The sequence below is a fragment of the Oncorhynchus mykiss genome, chromosome 7, assembly GCF_057628025.1.
Source record: "Oncorhynchus mykiss isolate SJ-2025 chromosome 7, ASM5762802v1, whole genome shotgun sequence".
Taxonomy (NCBI): Eukaryota; Metazoa; Chordata; class Actinopteri; order Salmoniformes; family Salmonidae; genus Oncorhynchus; species Oncorhynchus mykiss.
The window spans coordinates 47,468,155-47,493,908 of NC_143028.1; the positions used below are offsets into that span (position 1 = coordinate 47,468,155).

The following is a 25,754-nucleotide window of genomic DNA, read 5'->3' on the forward strand; positions in this document are numbered from 1 at the left end:
TCATGACCCATGGGGTCAATTAATCAATATTCAGACTTAAGGTTAGTAGTAATATAAAACTGCTATTTGTCATATATTATCTCACAATGTGGGAAACATGGTTTAAGAACATGGATCATTTGAAATTTAAGAAAAGCATTTTAAGGGACATTCCATTTGGGATGTGACAAATGGACAATTTTGCTTAATGTTTAAACAGCCATTTTTTTGTATTGTTTTCCTTCCTATTACGTATGTATGACCGCGAAAAGTTATATTTAACGCAGTCATATAACCCTGAAAACACCTTGGCTACAACATGTTTGTCTATAAGGGTACACTACGGCTTTTTAAATGCAGACACATAACCTTTTCTGGAGATACAATGCATTCGGAAAGTATTCAGACCCCTTGACGTTTTCCACATTTTGTTATGTTACAGCCTTATTCTAAAATAGATTAAGTAGTTTTTCCCCCTCATCAGTCTACACACAATACCTCATAATGACAAAGCAAAATCAGGTATTTAGAAATGTTTGCAAATGTATAAATAAATAAAAACTGAAATGTCACATTTACGTGACTATTCAGACCATTTACTCAGTACTTTGTTGAGGCACTTTTGGCAGAGATTACAGCCTTTAGTCTTCTTTGGTATGACACTACAAGCTTGTCACACCTGTATTTGGGGAGTTTCTCCCATTCTTCTCTTCAGATCCCCTCAAGATTTTTCAGGTTGGATGGGGAGCATCGCTGCACAGCTATTTTCAGGTCTCTCCAGAGATGTTCAATCGGGTTCATCAAGGATCTCTCTGTACTTTGCTCCGTTCTTCTTTCCCTTGATCCTGACTAGTCTCCCTGTCCCTGCCACTGAAAAACATCCCCACGGCATGATGCTGCCGCCACCATGCTTCACCGTAGGGATAGTGCCAGGCTTCCTCCATACGTGACACATGACATTCAGTCCGAAGACTTCAATCTTGGTTTCATCAGACCAGAGAATCGTGTTTCTCATGGTCAGAGTCCTTTAGGTGCCTTTTGTCAAACTCCAAGCGGGTTGTCTGGTGGATTCCAATGAAGTCGTAGAATCATCTCAAGGATGCACCTGAGCTCAATTTCAAGTGTCATAGCAAAGGATCTGAATACTGATGTAAATAAGGTATTTCTGTTTTTTATCTTTAATATATTTTTTCTTTGTCATTATGGGGTATTGTGTGTACATTGATGAGGGGGGCAAAATAATTGAATCAATTTTAGAATAAGGCTGTAACGTACCAAAATGTGGAAAAAGTCAAGGGGTATGAATACTTTCCGAATATACCGTAGTTTTGAAGTGCCACTGAACTGGCATTTTACTTTTCTGTAAAAGAATGCCGCTTCTGAAGCAGGACTAACATCCATCACTAGGCAACCAGAAGTCAAGCAAATAATCTTGAGCTGCCTACACTCTCCTAAAAACGTACTTTAAAATGTGTTAAATACCGTGACTTACCAAGCTTTTTAGTAGAAAAATAACGCGTCTTCCGCTAAGAATCGACTCCTAAGATTCAGTATTTTTGGAACGGAGGAGACTGATTAGTACTTCAGAGAACACAAGCACTCGCATCTTTCATAGTGAGCTAGCGAGGGACGGAGAGAGTGGGGAGGGACACACTATAAGCATGTCAGCCACCAGGCAGATGGATTCAGAACTGTGCAGTAGGCCTATCTTCTGGCAATCTTGCAATGGAATGCTTTTTTTCATAATTTCTTGGCTTACAATGTCTCGCAACTTCAGTAAAGCAGGGCCTGTTATCAAAGAATAGGCTAGGATATTCTATACGCAACAGACCGAAGACTGAACACACACTCGCATCATTAGCAAAGAGAAAAAGCAGGCGAGCCAGCTTCACTGTGATTCAAATTTTGTGGGGGAAAAAAGAAAAAAAATATTAACGTTAAAGATCCCAATTTCGTTTAAACGTTATAACGTTAAAACATTTGTACCTCTACATTGCACTATACACCACCTGATAGCATTGCTGGTGTGACCTTCTTCTAACTGATTAACTGCCTGATAGAACTTTGTTATTGCACCAAAAAAACATCAAGATGCAAAAAAGAAATGTTGGAAATTCTTATTTGAGTTGTTAGAAATAGGAATTTAAGGTGAAATCATTTTTTATCGACATGCTTTTCAAGAAGAGACAGCTAAAGTTAATAGAGCGCTTCCAGCTTAAAGGCTCAGTAATGGTGCCCTCTGCTCAAGGTTTGTGTGCAGAATGCAGAGAGGCTCATTAATTGATTGTATATGGGCCGTTGAAAGCCTGACTGCCAGTCAATCCAGCAGTTGACTGCTTTGTGAGACGTTGTGTGAAGTAACATGTTTTGACTCAGTATACAGCTCTGGCCAGGATGCTAATAAGATCCTGTCACCAGAGAAAACGTGCACAGACAGAGGGAGGGAGTAGGAGATCTTAACCTCCCTTTTCCCTCTGTGTTGTTCAGAAAATACAATTAGAATTACTTAGTAGTTATTTTTCAATGGTTCAGACATCCCAGATTCCTGACAGCCCTAGTTATAGCCTGTCCTCACCACTTCACAGGCTCAGGAAACAATACTGTGGGCTAGTGGAATAAGGCAGAAAAACAAGTCTGGTTTAACCCCAAGTATTTACTGTTGAGAGACTGGAAAGACATTCAGCTCAGTCACATGATCCACGGTGTTAGCATGTTCCTCTCTCTAATGTGGTGAGGGCAAAACTTGGAACTCTATAATGGCCAGAATTCACACTACCATATATGTGATCTCTACCAGATATTTTCCACTCAAAAGCAACCTAACCTGATTTTTCAACTGTAATAGACTCTAATCGTACCCACATAAAGTCATGATATATAAATGTCAATGACTCTGACTTTTCCTCTGTGCCCCACAGGAAAGAGGATGGAAGGATTCCTCGTATCTCTAACACACTAGAGCCCTCGCTGCCTCACTCCCGCCCTTCGTATCGCACTCGCTCGTTATCAAAGGTAAGAGGGGGGTCCAAACCGCCCACTGCACCCACCCTGTCAGCTCTTCTATTCAGCCATGACTTCTTACCTCTCTTCACAAGCCTCTCTCTTACCTGTCTCTTTCTCTCCTGTTTTCTATTCATCCCCACTCCTCTTTGTGTTGTGTTCCCTTGTGCTGCTCTGTGTGCAGGTGAAAGGTGTCACCAATCAGATCGCTCCAGATCCAGTCTCATGGACAGTCTGCTCTGATATTTTTTTTCTTTCTTTTTTTGTTGTTGTTTCTTTAACCTTTATTTAACTAGGCAAGTCAGTTAAGAACAAATTCTTATTTACAATGACGGCCTACACTCACATTGAGTGATGGCCTATATGCCACAAGCTCCTGGGGTTGGGTCCGGTATTCATTGAAGTCAAAATCAAAAGTTATTATCAAGGCTATTGTTTGTGGGGGCCTTTGATCTATTACTTTTGATAAAATAATACACAGGTTATTCCAATAGCCAAGGACAAAGCTTTTGTTTTATAGTCCTGAAGTTGTTAGTGGGTGCACCAACAAAACACCTTAAATACCTTTATGATGCTGGGGGCTGAGAGATTTACAGAATACTAAAAATTGGGCCTCCCGAGTGGCGCAGTGGTCTAAGGCACTGCATTACAGTGCTAGCTGTGCCACTAGAGATCCTGGTTCGATTCCAGGCTCTATCACAGCTGGTTGCGACCGGGAGACCCATAGGGCAGCCCACAATTGGCCCAGCGTCGTCCGGGTTTGGGGAGGGTTTGGCCGGCATCACGCTCTAGCAACTCCTGTGGCAGGCTGGGTGCATGCATGCTGACACGGTCGGCAGGTGTACGGTGTTTCCTCTGACACATTGGTGTGGCTAGCTTCCGGGTTAAGCGGGCATTGTGTCAAGAAGCAGTGCGTCTTGGCTGGGTCATGTTTCGGGGGGCGCACGGCTCTCGACCTTCGCCTCTCGTCCGTACAGGAGTTGCAGTGATGGTACAAGACTGTAACTACCAATTGCATCCCACGAAATTGGTAACATTTTTTAAATAAAAAATAAATGAAAAAGTATATACATATAGAAATACATATTTCATAGCATACTGTTTTGGCTCTCGGATCCCAGCTCATCACAGGCACATAGCTAGAGTCTCATAAAGAATATCTGTCTCTCAAAGACCCACACATTACAGAACTGGAGTGTTAGAGTGAGGTAAACAGTTCCAGTGGTCTAGATTCTAGTGGTCCTTCCTCAACCTCTGCAAACCCGCTGTCACTCACTCAGTTGACTCACTCACTCTCATGGTGATTTATTTATGCTGCTCTATGAACACAGGTGCTGTGACTCATTTGGACATGAGGAACACTCACTGATTAGGTCTGCAGTAATGCGCACGTTTATAGGTGAGTGACCTCGTCAAGAAGCTGTCCATTATAGTCATGCATGATGTCCATGATTATGCATTGCATCCTTATATAAAACATATTCGGCAGAATATGAATCACAGAGTACTTCAGTAGAACTGTATCCGGTAAATGCTCTTGGTCTAGACTGTATTGCCATAGTGTATATCGGTCCATATTCCCACTGCTGTGTGCTGGGGCACAATGCCTCAGCCTGCAGATGTCTCTCTGGTGGTGTTGGTGGTCCTGGAGACACTGCTACCCTCTACATCAGTCAAGCCCTCTGATGGATGGATGTGTGAAGAGCAGAGGAGAGCAGACCAGAGCAGATGCTGCAGTGGAGACTGAGGCCTCTTTGTGCTCCTCAGCTCGGCTAGCCAGAGGAAGGTCATGTGGGAGTCTGCTGCTGACAGCCACAATGAATGGATCCTGATGCATTTTCTCTGGCCCGTGCCAATTGGCTTTTGTGCACAATGAATACTCCTTTAGTCAATCAGAGAGCATGATTGCAGAGAAGTGGACGGAAGAGTAGCGTGGCCAAAGCATTGTCAGGTCTCTCCACAGGTCTGGGATGGGAAGTTCAGGGATCTGGTGTTGGAATAAGTGGTGGGAGTGAGCTGAAAGTTGTGATGTGAGCTATGGGTTACAGTGGTGATGGGAGATTCAGGTCCATCTTTCTCAGCCCAGTTTGTCTGATCTTACCAACATCCCTGTTCATGTCCTTGTATGCAAAAGCCTTGTAGCGATTGTAGTCATTGATTCATGGTCAATAGGGTCAATGTTATTGCTGTGTAACTCATTGGTATCAGATGAGCCACAGCGAATCGTCTCTCCCTCAGGCCCTGGGCCTATCAGGCGCCTTCTAACTGAAGCTTTGCCACACTGTTATATTTAGGGTTGGAGGGAACATCATTGCACTCACACAGAGTAGCTCTGGTAATCAAGTCAGAAAACAAAAATGGGTAGCGTGTAGACCCCCAGGCAAGGGAGGGCAGTGAGAGTGCATCAGTGGGAGAGAGGCTCCTTATTGCATCTATCCTAGGGCACTAACCTGGAGTGCTTAAAGGACTTGTAAAAGGAAATAAAGGTAAAGTGTACTTGGACTCTCAATATAATGTTGGAGCTTGAGAAAGACAGCTCTTATCTATTCACTATGCTGGTTATTACTTTTCTACAGTATTTCCCTTATCATTCAGCCCACATCCCTTCTCTGTGTGTATGCATGGTTTCCACATGGTTTCCATTGAATGCTACTTGTATTTGACAATGAGCTAAGATTTTAACAGTTTTGACAGTTTTGTTTATTACATTCACTTCCCACATCCAGGGTGAATTCTAACTTCCACTTGAGTTTAATTTTTTACTTATAATTGATGTAAATGGAAAGGAAAAGTGTTATGCAATGACCACATACAGTGCATTCGGAAAGTATTTCCACATGTTGGTACGTTACAGCCTTATTCTAAAATTGATACAATTATTTTTTTCCCCTCATCAGTCTACACCCAATACCCCATAATGACAAAGTGAAAACAGGTTTTTAGAAATGTTTCCAAATGTATTAAAAATACATAAGTATTCAGACCTTTTCCTATGCGACTCAAAATTGGGCTCAGGTGCACCCTGTTTCCATTGATTATCCTTGAGATGTTTCTACAACTTGATTGGAGTCCACCTGTGGTAAATTCAATTGATTGGACATGATTTGGGAAGGCACACACCTGTCTATATAAGGTCCCACAGTTGACAGTGCATGTCAGATTAAAAACAGATTAGAGAGGGTAGTGCGTAGGGGGGGTAGTGTGCACGACAGAGGGTAGTGCCTGCGGCCCAATACATCAATGGGGATAAGCTGCCTGCCATCCAGGACATCTATACCAGGCGGTGTCAGAGGAATGCCCTAAAATTGTCAAAGACCCCAGCCACCCCAGTCATAGACTGTTCTCTCTAAGCGATACGGAGTGCCAAGTCTAGGACAAAAAGGCTTCTCAACCGTTTTTACCCCCAAGCCATAAGACAGGTATGAAGGTATGAAGGTAAGACCCAGATGCAGACCATGTTGAGGAAACAATAGTTTAATATTCCACCAGGGGCAGGCAATAGACAGGTCAAGACAGGCAGGGGTCAGTAAACCAGAGGTGGGACAACAGTACCGGGTGGCAGGCAGGCTCAGGGTCAGGGGCAGGCAGAGTGGTCAGGCAAGCAGGCTCAGGATCAGGGTCAGGGGCAGGCAGAGTGGTCAGGCAGGCAGGCTCAGGATCAGGGTAGGCAGAGTGGTCAGGCAGGCTCAGGGTCAGGGGCAGGCAGAGTGGTCAGGCAAGCAGGCTCGGAGTCAGGACAGGCAAGGGTCAAAACCAGAAGGGCGAGAAAAAAGACTGGAAAAAGCAGGAGCTGAGACACAAAACGCTGGTTGACTTGAACACACAGGAGAACACACAGGAAATAATGGGGAAGATGGGCGACACCTGGAGTGGTGTGGAGACATTCACAAAGACAGGTGAAACAGAGTCAATAATAATTCAACCCCTTTGTTATGGCAAGCCTAAATGAGTACAGGAATAAACATTTGCTTAACAAGTCACATAATAAGTTGCATGGACTCATTCTGTGTGCAATAATAGTGGTTAACATGACAACTCCATCTCTGTACCACACACATACAATTATCAGTAAGGTCCCCCAGTAGAGAAGTGAATTTCAACGACAGATTCAACCACAAAGACCAGGGAGGTTTTCCAATGCCTCGAAAAGAAGGGAACCTATTGGTAGATGGGTGAAAATACAAAAAAGCAGACACTAAATGTCCCTTTGAGCCTGGTGAAGTTGTCAGTTACGCTTTGGATGGTGTATCAATACACCCAGTCACTACAAAATGCAGGCGTCCTTCCTAACTCGTTTGCCGGAAAGCAAGGAAACCGCTCAGGGATTTCAACATGAGGCCAATGGTGATTTTAATACAGTTACAGAGTTTAATGGCTGTGATAAGAGAACATTTAGGATGGATAGTTACTCCGTAATACTAACCTAAATGACGGAGTGAAAGGAAGGAAAAATATTCAAAAACATGCATCCGGTTTGCAATAAGAGGAATAAGAGGAAAATCTGGTTCAGTCTTGCTTACCAAGAAGACATTGAATCGGTTTGAAAATCTATGGTAAGACTTGAAAATGCCTGTCTAGCAATGATCAACAACCAACTTGACAGAGCTTGAATTTTAAAAAGAATAATGGGCAGATTTTGTACAATCCAGGTATGCAAAGCTCTTAGAGATATAGCCCAAAACACTCACAGCTGTAATCAATGTCAACTGGGATTCTAACATGTATTGACTCTGGGGGTTGAATACTTAGCTAACCAAGATATATTAGATTTTATTTTTCATAATACAATTCTTTTTTTATTATTCTTCCACTTTTACATTACAGAGTATTGTGTGTGGATTGTTGACAAAAAAGGACAATTAAATACATTTTAATCCCACTTTGTTACGTAACAAAATGTGTAAAAAGTCAAGGGATGTCAACACTTTCTGAAGGCACTGTATTACCCTGTAGCCTTGCGTCTAATAATAATACACTGATATGTTCTCAGACATTTGCACACATCTTTACAATATCGACCGGGTTTACCTTTTTTAGGATATTACTGCTGAACCCAAGTTTGGTTATTTAATATAAAGTCTGAGTATACAGACTGACAAATGAGATGCAATACATTCTAAAGAGCCTATACCAGGGATGGGCAACTTCATTAGTTGTGGGGCCCACAAAAAGACTGCATTTTATAACTAATTTCATGCAATGCAATAGCTGACATGGGCTAATGGAGTGACTGCTTATGCACAGCGAAATGTTGAAATTGCACCTGATGTATTCTACTACTCTAACTCCCATCAGTAAGTAGATACTCAGTCTGAATTTTTTTAATTGTATTTATAGGTCCGCGGGCAGCCAGTTGCCCATCCCTGGCCTGTACAGTGTGTTCTCCTACAAAATCCAACTTTATCTGCTGCCATTAATGCAAATGTACGCTTCGCTCAAAGCTCTTCCTACAGTACAACAGTCCTTCACAGTAAAGTGTCTCCATTTTATTTAAAGACATCAATCGGTATTAGAGGTTTAAATGCTGCATACATAGCCTCCTCATCATAGAAACTCAGAACTCTCCCCTCTAGTGTTTTGTCCATTGATTTTCTCTCTGCAGAAATGTATTTTGGTGGATGAACTGACAGTGGTCATATTCTTGTACAACTGCAGCGCCATTAGAAAATTAACCCAATCAGTTTTCATTGAGAGGTTTCTGAAATGTGTTTCCCTGTGGCAGGAAGTAGGTCAGTATTGGTTGTAAATGTGATAGTGGGAGAGTACCAGAGAGGAGGAGTTCCATAAAATACACAAGTGTACACTTTCACACAATAATACAACTAGACTCTTCCCCTTTCTCTCCTCCCTCTTTCTCTTTCTCTTCCTCTTACTCACACATACAACCCAATATACTACAGAATGTTTACCCTTCTTGTTGTTCTGAAAGTTGAAGAGATGAGATGTTGATACCCTGATCTCAGACCCTGGACCTTGCAGAATCAGCAGACCCTCTTTGGGCTCATGCAGCCTGCTGAGTCATCTGAGACCAGGCCCATTAAAACTTTCACAGGGTCAATAAAGGCCCCTGGAGAAAAGGGCTGTGTGTCAATACAGAAAGAAGGAGGGTCTTACTGTAACATCAAGAACCATGGTCTTTACAGAGTACACCAATAAATTTAGCATTTGCTTCTTCAGTTCATGGAAGGCAGTTTATACACGTTAATCAGACTGGAAGGTAGACTTACTTTACAGTGTAAATAAGCTAGTTTTGAGCACAGACTACTGTATGTACAGAATGTATATTTATGATATGTGTTTAGCTCAGAGGATGTGTGGACTATGGCACTTGTGGACTGTATGTTTGCATAGTTTGACAGCCGTGTGTATGATAGTTTAGACAATGTGTATTCTTGTTATATTCAATATAGTGTTTATTTTACCTTTATTTGAACACGGAAGACATATTGATACCTATGTCTCAATTCCAAATGCGCTCTGTATAATACTATATCAATATACGAAATGCATACACATTTAAATACAAAAACACAGTCATTGTTAGCACAAATAAAACATCACAAATCACCAGTGTGATAATTCATTTAGCTAGACCATTTGACTTTGTAGTTGTTTGTAGTGTGTGGTGGAGAAACAAGCTTTATTTGAAGTGCATTTATTGGGGAAATGCTGTAGAGTGAGAAAGGCCTCTGATGATTGTTTATGAGTTCATGGTGCTTTTGTCCTCAGATGAGAGAGAGCGAGAGAAAGAGAAAGAGAGAGAGAGAGAGGACATTTGAAATGGCTCTATTCCTTTGGAACTTTTGTGAGTGTAATGTTTACTGTACATTTTTTATTGTTTATTTCACTTTTATTTATTATCTATTTCACTTGCTTTGGCAGTGTAAACATATGTTTACAATGCCAATAAAGCCCTTTGGATTGAGAGAGAGGGGGGGAAGAACAGAAAGAGGAAGACAGTATTTTCACCATATGAAAGGGTAAAAAAGAGAACTATACAAAGCAAGAGAGGCAGGGCAAATAAGAGAGAGAGAGGCATAGTTATTAACAGTGGGAGGTGGAGAAACGCAGTGCCTCTCTCTCTCTCTACTTCCTCGAGAACAGACAGAGTGTGTGAAAAGAGGAAGAGAAGGGGAGGATCTTTACAGTCAGGCACATGCTCACACAAATATAGTACATACAGATCTATACCCACAGACACACCCATGCATTCTAATGGGCATGCAGAGCTATTTAGTCATGAGACACAGCAGCAGTTCCTGTAGTGTTTTTAGATGCAGTAGAATGCAGAGTGTAAAGTGACAGTAGTAGTCAGGCCTCTGACCATCTGGTCACTACACACACACAGAGACAAATATACCAGTACACTGTTTCTTGGAGTCTGAGTTTTGAAGTTATGACTGACTTCAGGATGACTAAGAGTGGCCATGTGTTCCTCAGTCCTGCGGTTATTACACGGGGCCAGAGGAGACGACACAGCGACGTAAGTATTTATTCTTACTGTTGTAAATGAGTAAGAGACTGAGTGATACTGTAGTGCAGATCACTGTGATCTTAGATATCTTTCAGTGTAGTGTTATTCTAAATGCATATCTGATCGACATTACTCTGTAGCAGTCAGAACAGCTGTTCTCACTTGAAGGCACAGCTGTGTCTTATCATTCATATTAATTTGTTGATTTCTCATGTGCACAGAGATTGGTTGAACATGACAGATGTGTGATCAACTCATTTGGTTTGCTTGGTTTTGATAGGACAGTTTACAGTAGCCACAGACAATTGAGAGTCTAGTATAGGAGGCCATTAGGTCAGGGTTGGTCTTTAGTGCAGTTTCCAGTCCCATCACTGTTACTCATTATCATGTCAGCACCTCTCAATGGTCTGTTTTTGACTGGCAGATAGTTCAGTCGTCCTGCACGTGCAGGCTAGGTTATTACTGCACAGTCACAGATTTTGAGGTGAACATTTGTGCATGAAAAACAGTAATATCTTAGTTTTGGGTTCCGATACACACTGGCAATTTGATCCATGTTGGTTTGCACTTATGTTTGTTTTCAAGGCGGCAGTAGAATCTGCCAGCGTATCATATGACACTGTTTGTTCACACAGGGAACAATGGGTTGCACCCATGGCTTTATTGAGACAAGCCAATGTTGGTCAGTATGTGTGTATGTGAGTAGTGTGTGTATGCACCCTTTTAGTAAGTCCTGGTGTGCCCATAGTAAATGTATGTTGTCATGTGGAAACATCAGCTTGACACCCCATTCCACGTTTGTTACATGGTACAGAGAGGGCCTCTCTGCACAACAATCTGGGCTATCATTGGCTATGTGACGCTCATCATTGGCTATGTAGCTCACAAAGTGTTTAATTGGTAACTCCCCTAGCCGATGCGTTGTGGTCAGGGTGGAGCTGCCCAGCATCAGGGTAGCAGGTTCTGTGGAGAACAACTGCCTGGCTGTGGGTATTACTTCTCTTACTCTATATGAATGTCTCTTATCTGGGATAGAATGGATTCTGCAGTTAATGGGAGCTGATAGTGAATGGAGTTTGTAAAGAGGTTACAGCATTGGTGTTGATTTTTGGTTAGAGGAGTATGAATCTGATGGCTCTCTGCCTCACTTCTTGCAGGAGTTGTACAGTAGACTTCTATTGATTAGAAATGAACAGGGCTGGCAGACGGAGGGTAATATTAGAACCAGTTTGTAAAGCCAGGTATCTCATTTGTTTTCATTTGCTGACTTATATCTACTCTCCCCATTCCATGTTGATCTAATGGGCTAAGTGTATTACGATCACTCATCAACACACCTTGAGTGTCCAGAGTTAACACACAGTGCCAGGAAGTCAGCTGAGGTGGTTAGTGGCTGTTTGCAGCATTACTATTCCTCCACCGCCTTTAGAGGCTCTGGGCTGCACTCCTTCAGAGGAATATATATGTGTTTCCAGGAGATTGTTTTCCAGTGTGGAGGAGCAATTCAGTGAATACTGAACGGTGTCTCAGTTGGGCTGGTGTTGTGCTGGGGTGGTGTGACAGGCCTGAGAAAGAAGTGCAGCACATCGATGCCATGGAGGAGTCAGAGGCCGGTTGTAAATAAAATAGGACTTGGATCAACAGAACTCCCAGCTCCATATCCACAAATGGGTTGGGATGAACACAAGAGAAATCTCATGTGAAGAACACAGAACACAGCCAGCATATTTTACCAGTCAGTAAACCACTCTCCCTCTTCGATTTGTCTCTCCCTCAGACCTCGGACCTATTTGCAATGATCGAGAGGATGCAGGTACAGTAAGTGGTCTGAGAGCTCTGCTGTATACTATACTCACTGCTTTGTCTTCTTTGTAGTTTCTCCTCTGTGCTCTGAGAGGCCGAGATGGAAAGTGTCTTCGTCCTGTTTCCTGTTTACAACATTTGTGATTTATTTGTTGTGTAACACTGTTAGGGTTTAGGAGACAAAAGCAGCTCATATTCTTATTCATTTGATGAGCACAGCGTAGTAGCGTATATAAGTGACACAGATCTTAGATGGTTTGATGAATTATGAGTGCTACTACTATACTGCATACTGGGTCTTTGTATTGGAATATTCCCTCTTTATCTACGTTATCAGCTCAAAGAGCTATCAGCCTTTGAGAGCCTATCAATATCTCTATCTCTATGTGTAGCAAAACTAATTCTAAGCTATAAACTGTCCCTGTTGGAACAGTGACCAATTAGCTCCTTGTGTGAAGCACTGGGCCTTTTAACTGCTTCTGTTTCAGTTACTTTACTCACTCTGATTATCTCAATGCTGTGTGTTTATATGTATCTTCATTAGCTGTTGCATAAGCCCCAGCTACTGTATTCTTCCTGGGGTCCACAAGCATAAAAACTTTCAAAATAATACACTATAAAATATGAAAAGATAATAGAACATAAACAATTACATATCATACATATTATGCAAATCCAAAACCAACTATATACAGAAAATGCGGGAAGTTAAGGTAGTTTGCTGTGAGGTGCTGCTTGATTTGTCTTTTAAAGCTTATCTTGCTGTTCGCTTGAGCAAGCTGCGACGGAAAAGTGTTGCATGCCACCACTGCTCTATATAGTACTGTTCGATGCCCTAAACACGTTCTGAACATGGGTACTGTGAATAGACCCCTGGTCTGTGTAGTCTGGGATCTGGCTGTTGATGACACCTTCCCTGTTGTCCCCTCCCCTGTCTTTCACACTGTCACTCCTCTGCTTCAGTTGCTACCCTCTCTTTTCTCTTCCACTTACATTTGAATTCTCTCTGCCTTTGTTTCCTCGTGATGCTGCGTATGTCTAGTTGATATGTTGAAACAATGTATTGCCCTTCATCTGAAAGCTTCTCATGTCTCTCTTTTCCTTTGTACCTGTAATGCCAAGGTTCGTTATAGAGGAATATTTGATACATTATGAACTTGAATATTAAATTTGTTTTAAGTGGAATTTGAGTAAGAAGTCTAATATTTTGTGCAGATGTGTGAGTGTGTGTGTACTGTGTATATCACCTGTCCCCTGGCATGCCTCTATCTCCCTCCACAGGGCAGTAGAATGGACGAGCAGAGATGCATCCTCCCTCCACCCCTCAAAGTGAGTCTAGGAACGGTAGACTTTGTAACATATCCTCAGCGGGTTGACAGTCTGTATCCAAACAAAGGGATGCTTGCCAAGACGGCAGGGTAGCCTAGTGGTTAGAGTGTTGGACTAGTAACTGGAAGGTTGCAAGTTCAAACCCCCGAGCTGTCGTTCTGCCCCTGAACAGGCAGTTAACCCACTGTTCTTAGGCCGTCATTGAAAATAGAATTTGTTCTTAACTGACTTGCCTCGTTAAATAAATTTTAAAAATAAAGGCCCTGAGTGTCACAATAGGGGATAATTCAGATGTGAATACATTAAGTTTATTGTGTTGGCCACTCTAAAAAGGGAGCTGTTTTAGTTGGGTTGCACACTCAGAGTTAAAGTGGTTTCAGTCTCTGATGTAATGTAGGTTCCTTTCATTTAAGTAATGGGCATTGTAGATTGAGCATTTGTATATTGATTGATTGTGCTTTGAACACATAAGTCACATGCTGCATTTATGAGGGCACTATGATGGGAAATAGAACAATGTTGTTCATAAGTATGACATGTGATTTTCTCTGCAGACAGAGGAGGACTATATCCCTTACCCCAGCGTTCACGAGGTACAAACAATCTGAAACTGAAATCTGTCTCGCATATAGAGCTTTGTGATACGTCATAAACATTCTGTGTGAACCCACAGTGTGGTAACCCTTTATCTGCTGTTGAATTTAATTCCATGTAATGGTGTTTATTTTCATGTAACCATTAACCTGTGTCATCATGGTTGATATCAGGTCCTGGGCCGTAGGAGCCCCTTCCCCCTTATCCTGCTGCCTCAGTTTGGAGGCTACTGGATCGAGGGGACCAATCACAAATCCAGTGCCACACCTGGGTCTGAGCAGCAGCCATGTGCTTCCTCCCACATCAAGCTGGAGACCAACAGCATTGCCAAGATCTACAGGAAACAGTTCATGGGCAAGGTGAGCATAGTCTTATAGGCAGCATTCTGCTACCCGTGTTTTTCTGGAGTATTCATTCCAGCTGAAATTGGAATAGATTGAAACTGAAATGAGAATAGAAGGAAGTATTGTTTTTTGCTCTCTCAGATTCCCTCAGGTTGCTTACATCACAGGGTGAGCCTACATCCATTCATTCTCCTGGGGGGAGACTGTGTTTCTAACAAATGAAAGTATTTTCTGTATTTACCACTGTTAGGTTAGCTGGAGGAGCTTCTGTCTGTTTGAGCAGTGGAGCTGAGGGGGACTAGGCCAGTCAGAGAATTAATGAACAAGTGCCTGAGGCATGGATGAGTTGTAATCTGAGGGGATCTCCTGGTAATGTCTCTATAGGAACACTTTAACTACTATTCCATGGACACTGCCCTGGGCCACCTGGTCTTCTCCATGAAGTATGACGTCATCGGGGACCAGGAGCACCTCCGCTTGCTGCTAAGGTACCAATTATCTTTATCTCTCCCCTGCCACCTCCCTCTCTACACATTACCTCCTCTCCTGTTTCTTTTCTCTATTGCCCACTGCCGTTCTCCCCCATTCTCTTCTGTCTCCAGCACTCTCTTTATTTCTCTCCCCATGTGCCACTCTTTTCCTCCCTCTCTCTCTCTCTCTCTCTCTCTCTCTCTCTCTCTCTCTCTCTCTCTCTCTCTGTGTATCTCTCTCTCTCTCTGTGTATCTCTCTCCCTTTGTGTCCTCCTCTCAGGCTCTCTTCACCTAGTGTGCAGTACAAATACTGTTCCAGGACAGTATAGTCAATAATGGACTGCAGGCGCTTGACCACCATGTAGTGCTCAATAATACCTGACCCAGAGTAGAGGAGAGGGCATCGGTCTGCTTCAGCCTCTAAGCAGTCCTGTCCACATTTCCATCCCTATCGAGGTCCACTATGTGGTCAGAGAGAGGTTAATTTAGCTCAGGGTTAGCACTCTAGCCTTAAACACAGGCCACTGAAATTCTCAACTCCTCCCCGTTATAACACTAATGATAAAGTAGCAAGGCGGGAGGCAGCACTCAACGCTCCATAAAAGCTGTGAATGAATTTTACGACCCTAGAGAGAGGACTCCAGCAGTAGCGGCTGTTTATCCTCCTCCCACTTGATGTAAGAAAGAAGCTGGCGAGCGGGTGGCCCACCTGCTGTCTAATGATCAGCTGGGCAGTTTTCATGCTTCTGGTACAGTCACCACCTCAGTTACGTCAAATACCAACATTCACTGAGGTGGCTCAAGACCTATACTGAGAAATGACCCATGAAGACAGAAAATATTGAGACAAGGCTCTCTATTCCAATGTGGCCTGAGTTTGCAGGTGGTGTATGGCTGAGAGTAGTTGTGTTAGTTAGTGTGCTCGGTTTGCAGGTGGTGTATGGCTGAGAGTAGTTGTGTTAGTTAGTGTGCTCGGTTTGCAGGTGGTGTATGGCTGAGAGTAGTTGTGTTAGTTAGTGTGCTCGGTTTGCAGGTGGTGGTGTTTCACAAACACTAATTTATTAAGTCCAGCATAAGAAAATGGCAAAGATCAACTTAATTTTATCAAATCTAGAACTGATATTGTACATTAGATCTATTTCTGATGAGTTACTTTTATTGATCGTGTCTTAGTGTTAAACATGGCTTTACATATTTAATCACTTTACATTTGTATCCAGGAATTGTTGAGCACAGTGCTCATTCCACTAGCACTAATTGGAGGTAAAGCTGAACGCATTGTAGCTTGATGTAGTTTCCTCTGTCAAAAGTGGCTCGCATGATGTTACTAATTGTGAGAATGGGTGGTCTCATCATTGATTGTCAATTTCCCCAACGGTTTTGATATCCGTTCATCATGATCCATTACACCTCAAAGCATATCAAATTGTTTGATACTAATATAGAAATGTGCTTTTCATTCTTCAAACATGCATACAACATTGTGTAAAAGTATCGTAAAGTTGAACAAAACAAAATGACCCACAATCCTCTGAAAACAGAGCCACATGGCAAGTTGTTGGAAGAACTTAAAATTCCTAAGATGAAAGGAAATATTATGAAAATTGAGTAAGTTAAACACAATTTCCCTTGTAGTTGTTTTTACACACAAATAGTTATTTATATTATGCGTTTATCTTATGTTGAAATCATTTTTTTTTTTAGGTGGGTTGAACAAATGACGTAGAGTAAATTACTAATTATATTCAAGTAAATGTTTTTATGGCAAAATAATGATATTTTCAAGAATAATTTACTAACCACCTGAATCATTTTGTACAGTGCCGGTCTGAACAGTTTGTGTTGCTCATAGTTGGCTGTGGCAAGGCAGGCTATGCAAATCACCATTGTGTCTCCACAGCATTCAAGGGAAAATTCTCTACAATAGTTCTGCATCACATTTGCATCAGCAGGGATGTCAACAAAATGGGAAGGAAACAGATTTGAAATGGCACCAAAGTGTTGAAGGTTCTTTACATGGAAAACAAATATAATCCCCTCTATAGAAACAGAATGGTGAATATCTATGTGACTGTTCGAACATTTTGTCTTTTAGGACCAAATTAAAAACCCACCATGATGTGATTCCTATCTCCTGCCTGACTGAGTTCCCCAACGTGGTCCAGATGGCCAAGGTAGGATGACAGAGCCCAGAGGGCATGTTGTGGACAATGGTTGGAAAGGGACTTCTTAGATGTGGAGTTGAAACAAAAGATATTGTATAAAGTTGCAATGGCCGGAGGAAAAGTTGAAAGTACATTTTTATTTTGCAGCTGGTGTTTGAAGAGGTAAACGTGGACAGATTTTACCCAGTCCTCTACCCGAAGGTAGGCTCTGTATTCATCGTGAAATGTTCAATGGAGTAGCAAACTATTTTATTACTTTTTTATTATACACTAATATTTTGGTCCAGCAAGGAGCATTTATTAATGTTGTATTTCTCATCTATTTATGGTCCCCCCATCACTGCTCTACATTGATTCTACACTATTAGAAAAAGAAAAGGTGCTACAGTATCTAGAACCTAAAAGGGTTCTTCGGTTGTCCCCATAGGAGAACCCCTTTGTAGAACCCTTTTTGGTACTCAGTTTTTGGAAACCCTTTTGGTTTCAGGTATAACTCTTTTTGCTTCCATGTGGAACCCTTTCCACAGAGGGAACCCTTTTTTCTACGAGGTAGTCACCTTCACCTTTACTCTGCTAAATGTACTATCATTTTCCAGGCCTCAAGGCTCATTGTCACCTTTGATGAGCATGTCATCAGCAACAACTTCAAGTTTGGAGTCATTTATCAGAAGTTTGGCCAGGTGAGTGGTACCCTGTGGTAGTAAAATCATATAAAGTCATATATGCTGTATTTATAACAGTAGATGCGTTCCTGAATTTGGAGTATTATTATGACTGTGCTACTCATCATTGCATGGCAGCTTGGCCACTTTTAATAGACTATAGGTGTCTGAGCTTTTCCCTCCCCAAACTGAGAGGACTTTCTGTGCTTCCTCCTATGGAACTGTTGAGTTCAGATGTCTTACTTCCTCTTCATGGCCTTGTATTTCTCCCTGCAGACCACTGAGGAGGAGCTCTTTGGGAACAGCGACGAGAGTCCTGCTTTTGTGGAGTTCTTGGAGTTTCTGGGCGACAAGATTGAGCTCCATGACTTTAAAGGGTAAGAGTGGGCTTGCAAAGGCATTGGCATGGCAGACGATAGACTGGTCATGTCTCTTATTGATTACAATTTACTTTGACATGACTCCCTGGGTGATGACACTGCAGTCTTTCAGCCATGGAAATAATACATCTATGTTTATTACTGTAGTTCTGCTCTTAATCTCTCAATTTAGAGCAATATAATATTCTTAGTGATACTGACATTATGATTAAGTGGAAGGGAATAAATGCCCTTCGCATTTACTGCATGATGGATGAGACAGAGTGGTGTGGATGGGCTGTCTGGTTGCACAAAGACTGAGACTACCTGTGCTGCTGCTGTAACAGTCTGGTTCACACTCTGGCTCTGCAGGTTCAGAGGGGGACTGGACGTCACCCATGGCCAAACAGGAACAGAGTCAGTCTACACTAACTTTCACAACAAGGAGATCATGTTCCATGTGTCCACCAAGCTGCCATACACAGAAGGAGACACCCAGCAGGTAACTGTCTCAGTCAACTCACAGGCCCTATCCTGTCTGTCATTATGTCTGTCAGTAGCTGTAGATCGACTGTAGATTCTATCTACTTAATTTCTATTGAGTAACATAACTGGGTAATAAGTACCGGTTTGTAAAATCTGTGGAAAATATTTTTTGCCCGAGGGACTAGCCACCATGAATTATTATGCTTTTTTACTGTTATTCTTTTCTCCTGTTGGTGTCCTCAGTGACCCTGTCTGCTTTGACCTGAAAGGGTTATTTTTCATGACAAGTTGTAACTTCCGTTAAGATGGGTGTGGAGTAGCTAGGCATGAGCAACATGTAGTTTCCAATTTGATGACAGTCTGGTGGCTTAATGCTTTATCCTGCTGTTTTGAGTGATTTTACCTACCTCACCTGCCCCCCTGGGAGAATATTCCCAAGGAGAGTCCATATTCTCAGCAGACGAATGAGCAACAGAGCTGAGCCATGTGGACACACAGAAGATAGCCTTGTAGGCAAAGACGAGCAGGGATTCAGTGTGACACCAAAGAGATACAGGCAAAGATGAACAGACACAATGTGTTGAGAGGAAGAGGAAGGAAAACAACTAGCAGTCCAAAGTGGAGGTTTACTTGGCGTTGAGCCTGTGTTGAGATCATTATTGAGTGTCTGTGTTTCACCATGGTTATACATGACAGCGCTCACTCCCTTGTTGTCCATCTGCCCTCATGCATAGTAGCTGTTCTGGTACCATCTGGCCCCTACTGGCCCCTGTGTGTGTGTGTGCGTGGGATTATTGAATAGATATATAGCCTCTATGATAATAACAACAACATCGTCCTTATTTCTTTAGAGCTTGAAACAGATGGTTGATTGTTCTCATGTGTAAAACACAGTGTCAAAACACAGGACTATAAAGCAATTCAGCTAAAGCCCTAAAAATAAATATTTGCCATACTGTTTTATGCATACAATCAATATGCTCTGTGCTATTTTATGGCAGAGCTTAGCTCTGCAGTGAATGTCATTAATCAACAGGTGTCATGAATATCTCCCCAATGTTCACAGGGGTGTGCAGAATAACATGTCAAACTGGTGACTGAACAGTGAGTCAACACATGTTAGAGAGCAAGTGCTAAGCTGTAGAGGCCTATAATCACAATGCAGGGAAATATGATCTTCCAGTGACCAAAATGAGGTTGAAAAGAGGCCCAAAAAATGTTCAAAGATTCCAGTCACCCTAGTGACCCAAGTCATAGACCGTTCTCTCTGCTACCGTACGGCAAGTGGTACCGGAGCGCCAAGTCTAGGTTCAAAATGCTCCTTAACAGCTTCTACCGCCAAGCCATAAGGCTGCTGAACAATGAATCAAATATTTTTTACTTTAGTTTATTTAGTAAATATTTTCTTAACTCTATTTCTTGAACTGCATTGTTTGTTAAGGGCTTGTAAAGTAAGAATTTTCACACAACGCTTTGTGGATAGGCACTGTTTTAGATAATGAATTGTCTCTAAATTATTTTACGTTGATTTTAATTTCTGTGGTAATTGGTGCATGTGACAAATAAAATTTGATTTGATTCAATTTTTACGTTGAAATTAGGTTCATTTTTGGTTCTGAATTACAGTTGAAAATAAGTATTTTACAGAAGTTGAAAATACGTCATTTACGGACTTTGAAAATATGTATTTTACAGATGTTAAAAACAGATGTTTTTTTACGGACATTGAAAATACGTCTTTTACATTTTTTCTTATAATTGTAATGAGCTCCACTCCCAAACAAGACCAATTTTGGTCGGTCCGGCCGGAAGTCTATGTGTCACAAGTTTGTACAGCACAGTACCGCACAGTACTGTACAGCAGAACACAGTAGAGTTTAGTTCAATACAGGAGAGTACAGTAGAGTTTATTTCAGTAGAGTATAGTACATTAGAGAACAGTACAGTAAGGGACAGTAGTGCAGAGAGATTACTACTTTTTAAGGTCGGTTCAGTTTCGGAAAATTATCACAGTTTTCAATTTTGGTTTCGCAAATGTTGTTTTAACATTAAATGTACTATGCTTTATGTGGGTTGAATACTGTAACAACACAGAATAAAACAATTAATAAAAGTCCCATGATGGTAGTGACTGCCCATTACTGCTTATCACTTATTAAGCATAATTTATTCACATTACTTTAATAAAAATGTTCAATTGTTGTTTATATTACATTTATTTTATTTCATGAATGTATTATTTCATTCCAAATCATCATCATCTCTCTATAGAGCTGCTGCCTATGCTGTCTGACAAAATCACTTTTTTAGTCGTTCTTCGAAGTAAATAAGGCATACTTTTAGGACTGCTGAATACCAACTATCAATCATTTAGATCATGTTTTTTCAGGTAGAGATACCTTGTGAAGCAACTGCTCTCTATCCCTCTCCATCACACATTCTTCTGTCTCTTCTCTCCCTCTCCATGTCTGCCCCACACTAACGTAGCAGGCTTAAAATAAACATACAGACCGGACAAGTAGGCGTGCAATGGATTATGGTCATTGAAGTTAATTACCACATTTTCTGCACCAGACTATGTAGAATATGTGCCTGTTGGAATCTACAACTCCCTACTGCATGGCACAGTTCGAGATTGATCTAATTTACCTCTAGAGAAACTACGCAATGCGCGCATTGAGCTCATAGAAAAAAACTGAACAAAATGGAATTCAAATAATTCATCTGACGTCGATCAATTAGTTGTTTAAAATAACCTAAATGTTAGTAATCGTACTCTGCTGTGCTGTACTGTACTGTACTGTGGTGTACTGACTGTCCAAACTTCTGAAACCTAGACATCTATGATTTGTTCAAATTTGGTCCGGTTCAGATTTGAAGGGACGTCTGTGGACATTGAAATCAAGGCCAGTCAAGGTCTTTTCAAAGTCCATGGACACCAGACGGTGCTCACTGGGCTGTCCCTTTTAGTCTCCACTCACTGAATGGGCTATAGGCTGCCCTATGCCTTTCAATAAGCATCACATGACTGCAATTGTTACTTGAAAACTTTTAGAGAGATGTTTCATACTTACAATTAGTAAGCACAAATTGTTTCTGTACTATGCATTTAGTGGATTTTTTACCTGTTTAATTCATCAAGGTGTTCTTTGCTGATCTTAATGCAGTGGTAAAGTTTATGTCCATAATGGTGACACGGTTGTTTGTGCTGTTGTGTTTGCAGCTGCAGAGGAAAAGGCACATAGGCAACGACATCGTGGCCATCTTGTTTCAGGAGGAAAACACACCCTTTGTGCCAGACATGATAGCCTCCAACTTCCTGCATGCCTATGTGGTGGTGCAGGTGGAGAATGCCTGCTCAGACACCGTCACGTACAAGGTACTATAAGCCTAGGGACACTCCTCACAGTCTATAACCCTGCACAAGCCTGCTATTTCAATACATAGAGACTCGGCCCAAGGCAACCTACATATGCCTTACTAGATATCAATCAGTAACTGACTGCCCATTATCTTCCTCATAAAGGTTTTTAGGGGCTAGCCAGTGTTATGTGATTTAGTGATAGCATAATGGGCTGTTGTCATTTGGATACATTTCACCGCTCTTCTTCCCCTCCAGGTGTCTGTGACAGCGAGAGACGATGTGCCTTTCTTTGGACCCGCTCTACCGGACCCGGCCATCTTTAAAAAGGTGAGAAGTCATGAATCTAAGTAATGCATAAACTAGGTGAGCCCATGAGAGGGACAACATATTCATGTAGCCCTTCCTCCTCCCCTTCCTCTCTAGGGACATGAGTTCCATGAGTTCCTGTTCACTAAGCTGATAAATGCGGAGTACGCCTGTTACAAGGCTGAGAAGTTTGCCAAGCTGGAGGTGAGAGCATGAGCGTGCCACGGCATGCTGTGCAGTGTGGGGGCGGAGTCACGCGGCTCTCGCTGCACCACTTTACTATGACGTCTGTTTGTGTGTTTGTAGATGCTGTATGTGATGATGAATGACTGGATCGTGTCGGTTCACATACTCATTACAAGTGTGTGTGTGTGTGTGTGTGTGTGTGTGTGTGTTGAACAAGTGCATAAGTGTTTACATACGATTGATTTCAATAGTTCTGACTGGCGTAATGTGTGTTGTTGTCAGGAGCGCACACGGTCGGCCCTGTTGGAGACACTGTATGAGGAGCTACACATCAACAGCCAGTCCATGATGGGCCTGGGAGGGGACGAGGACAAACTGGAGAATGGGGGTGGAGGGGGGGGGGGCTTCTTTGAGTCCTTTAAGGTAACCCTCCACTATACGAGGTGCAAGCTTAATCGGGCACATGACATGCATGAGAGAGGTTGAATATTATTTCCTGGAAGGGATTCTGGGTATTCAAACATGAAAAATAATGCACAGAAAAGAAAGTGCTCTCTGGCAGTGCCCTGGTGCTGTTGAAGATTCCATAATTAGCTGTTACCGTATCACATCCCACTTTTAGTGTCATGTGACTAGGCGAGGATCAGGGAGTTGGGAGCATCCCTGTCAATGTGCATCCTGCAATCTGACTCTATGTCCTTCATCAATGACCATTAGGGTGGCTGAGCGTGGAGTGTGGGCAGGACAGTGTGCCATGGCAGTGGAGGAGCTGTGATTATGTGTCTCTGAAGAACACTGTAATGGACTCTCATTAGCGAGCTGATGACGCTGCTCGCATGGCAACCCATGTGCCAATATGCTCTTTTCTTCTCTGGCTCTGTCTTGTCTGTCTCTTTCTTTTCTCTCCTTATGTCTATCCAGCGCCGCACATTTTATATTACTAGGCAAGTCAGTTAAGAACAAATTCTTATTTACAATGACGGCCTAGGAACAGGTTGTTAACTGCCTTGTTCAGGGGCAGAACGACAGATGTTTACCTTGTCAGCTCTGGGATTCGATCTAGCAACCTTTCTGTTACTGGCCCAAGGCTTTAACCACTAGGCTACCTGCCACCCCACATCATTCATGGATGAGTCTACTGAGCACCTGCAAGACATTGAAGGATTATATCACTCTCCTCTGAACACCCACTCTCAGACCTCAGACTTATTTTACACTTTCCTGTCAGTGTGAAACACTGGAACTGTCTTACACTAATAGACATCTTCTCTCTTTTGGCCTCTCTTTCCCTCTCACTTATCTACACTGCCCCCAAGTGTTCAAATACGGTCCTGCATGATCTCCATCACTGGTTATCATTAGAATCAGGGTTAGTGTGGTTAAGGCGAGGGTTAGGGTCCATACACACTTACCGACCGTGTCTCCTCGTCTCTCTCTGTACTCTGTAGCGGGTGATCCGCAGCAGAAGCCAGTCTATGGATGCCATGGGCCTCAGTAACAAGAAGCCACACACTGTCTCCACTAGTCTCAGCGGCAGCTTTACCGAGACCCCCAAAACCCCAGGGATAGTAAGTAACCCTTTTGGTTTTACCAGAGGCCCACGTGGGCCTAAGTACTGACTCCCCTGTAGTAAACACTGACCCTCCCCTAACAACACTCAATACATTCATACCCTATCCTCTCAGCCCTGTGGGATTGGCCTAGACTGTCTGTAGCAAACGCCTTATTCCTCCCATCCTTGTCTATCCTACCTGTGCTCAAACCCCTTTATTTAACACACTGTTTCATATATGTGCCCCCCACTTTAAACCTCATATCCGTCACCTCTACAGTTTGCCATTTTCCATGACTTTTTCCATGGCCTTTTTTTAAATTAACCACTGTTAATTCCACAGTAATGATTGTCATTTTCATATCATGATAATGTTATACAGTCATGCTTAATCTCAAACCATATTTATTTTCATATTGTGAAACCCAGTTCCCAGATCTGTTGAGGCATAAAAAATAGGCGCTATTGCACCTTTTTAAAAGTTTTTCTTATGTGAATGATCCCTTTCTGCCCTTTTACAGACTTAGTGGGCTTTTGACTCAGACTCTCATAACATTTTGAATCCAGATTTGCTTTCTCTGACAACCTGAGAGCCAGTTGAGAAGAGATGAGTTGAGCTGTCTGACTACCCAGAGTCCCTCCCTTGTTACCTTGCTGGCATGAGTGTTGCATGTGCTGCTGTAGCCTCTTTATGCAGCCTAGCATTGTCGCTGCATGAAGCCTATCCTGTATGGAGCTGTGCCTGGTGGCCAGTTGTGAAGACGAGAAGTTAGTACACAGTCTCCTGTATGAATGCACCCACCTATTTCCACTTTGTGACACACACTGTTGCAGAATACTCTGACTGGCAATCCAAAGAAACAGCTGCTGTTTTTCAATTAGTTCGCCAAAATAAATCTGCCCTTTCACATACTAACTTTTTGGATTGTGACAGACTCTTCTGTATCTCTCTCTATCTGTCATATTTTATTTTTAAAAGCCACAATCACGATAAATTGACTAAATGATCACGATAACGATAAATTGAAGGATACGTTTATAGCATTGTGCACCACAATGTTTCCCTTAAAACTAATACTTTGAATGTTGTTCCATTAACGATCGGTCATATCAGCAAACTGATTTGATTTTAAACATCACACCTCTCTAGTTAAGGCTACTTATCCTAGTGAACCATTTCTGCAAAATGTCCACGATAAGCTGTCGGTATGGTCGGTGTCGATACCTTTTGGTTTATCATCCCAGCTCTACCAAATACAGTACGTTATGCCCTTCTGTGGTCTCGGACTCTAGTCGAGCTTTCAATATGAATGGCCTTCCAATGTGTGTTCAATATGTCGCCTGTCTTCTCTGTCCTATGGTATACTGTGAGCTCATGTTCTAATTTGCAACTTGCTGTTCCAATGCTACATGCTGCATGAAATCTCATGGTGACTTTGTTTCTCTGCAACTCTCAATCTCTTTCTATTTATCCCTCTTTCTCTTTCTCTGCTTTCTACTGCCCTGTGTGATTCAGTCATTACTTGTCCCAGGGAAAAGTCCCAGTAGGTATCATGGACGTCGCGGCAGTGCCATAGGGATAGGAACAATAGAAGAGGTTCATGTATAATTCTCACTTCTAATTCGCTGTTTCTCTGCTGTTTTCTTTGCTTATTTGTCTGGTTATCTGTCTCTTTGCAT

The 25,754-nt window shown here is 42.2% G+C and overlaps 2 protein-coding genes across 19 annotated transcripts in view; one reads left to right on the forward strand and one right to left on the reverse strand.

Moving 5' to 3' along the window:
• The window catches only part of LOC149982572 (solute carrier family 2, facilitated glucose transporter member 1-like), a 321,473-nt gene that overhangs the window by 147,795 nt on the left and 147,924 nt on the right, over window positions 1-25,754 (reverse strand). The window lies entirely within an intron of this gene.
• LOC110527984 (rap1 GTPase-activating protein 1) overlaps window positions 1-25,754 on the forward strand; it is a 164,919-nt gene that overhangs the window by 129,164 nt on the left and 10,001 nt on the right. For 12 of the 18 annotated variants that reach the window (XR_016497287.1, XR_016497288.1, XR_016497286.1 and 9 more), the window contains 15 exons: window positions 2,898-2,991; window positions 13,538-13,585; window positions 14,140-14,178; window positions 14,353-14,538; window positions 14,908-15,011; window positions 17,090-17,168; window positions 17,307-17,360; window positions 17,756-17,839; window positions 18,098-18,198; window positions 18,553-18,682; window positions 21,890-22,045; window positions 22,286-22,357; window positions 22,454-22,540; window positions 22,805-22,945; window positions 23,971-24,090. Coding sequence is in view for 13 of the 18 variants with exons in the window: in XM_090241171.1 (XP_090097297.1) it covers window positions 13,547-13,585; window positions 14,140-14,178; window positions 14,353-14,538; window positions 14,908-15,011; window positions 17,090-17,168; window positions 17,307-17,360; window positions 17,756-17,839; window positions 18,098-18,198; window positions 18,553-18,682; window positions 21,890-22,045; window positions 22,286-22,357; window positions 22,454-22,540; window positions 22,805-22,945; window positions 23,971-24,090 (1,392 nt within the window). In the remaining 5 variants the exon portion in view is untranslated. Of the gene's footprint in view, window positions 1-2,897; window positions 2,992-10,067; window positions 10,463-12,230; window positions 12,267-13,537; window positions 13,586-14,139; window positions 14,179-14,352; window positions 14,539-14,907; window positions 15,012-17,089; window positions 17,169-17,306; window positions 17,361-17,755; window positions 17,840-18,097; window positions 18,199-18,552; window positions 18,683-21,889; window positions 22,046-22,285; window positions 22,358-22,453; window positions 22,541-22,804; window positions 22,946-23,970; window positions 24,091-25,754 lie in introns of those variants that run through there. The other 6 variants (XR_005052602.2, XR_016497285.1, XM_036983492.2 and 3 more) reach the window with 1 other exon arrangement.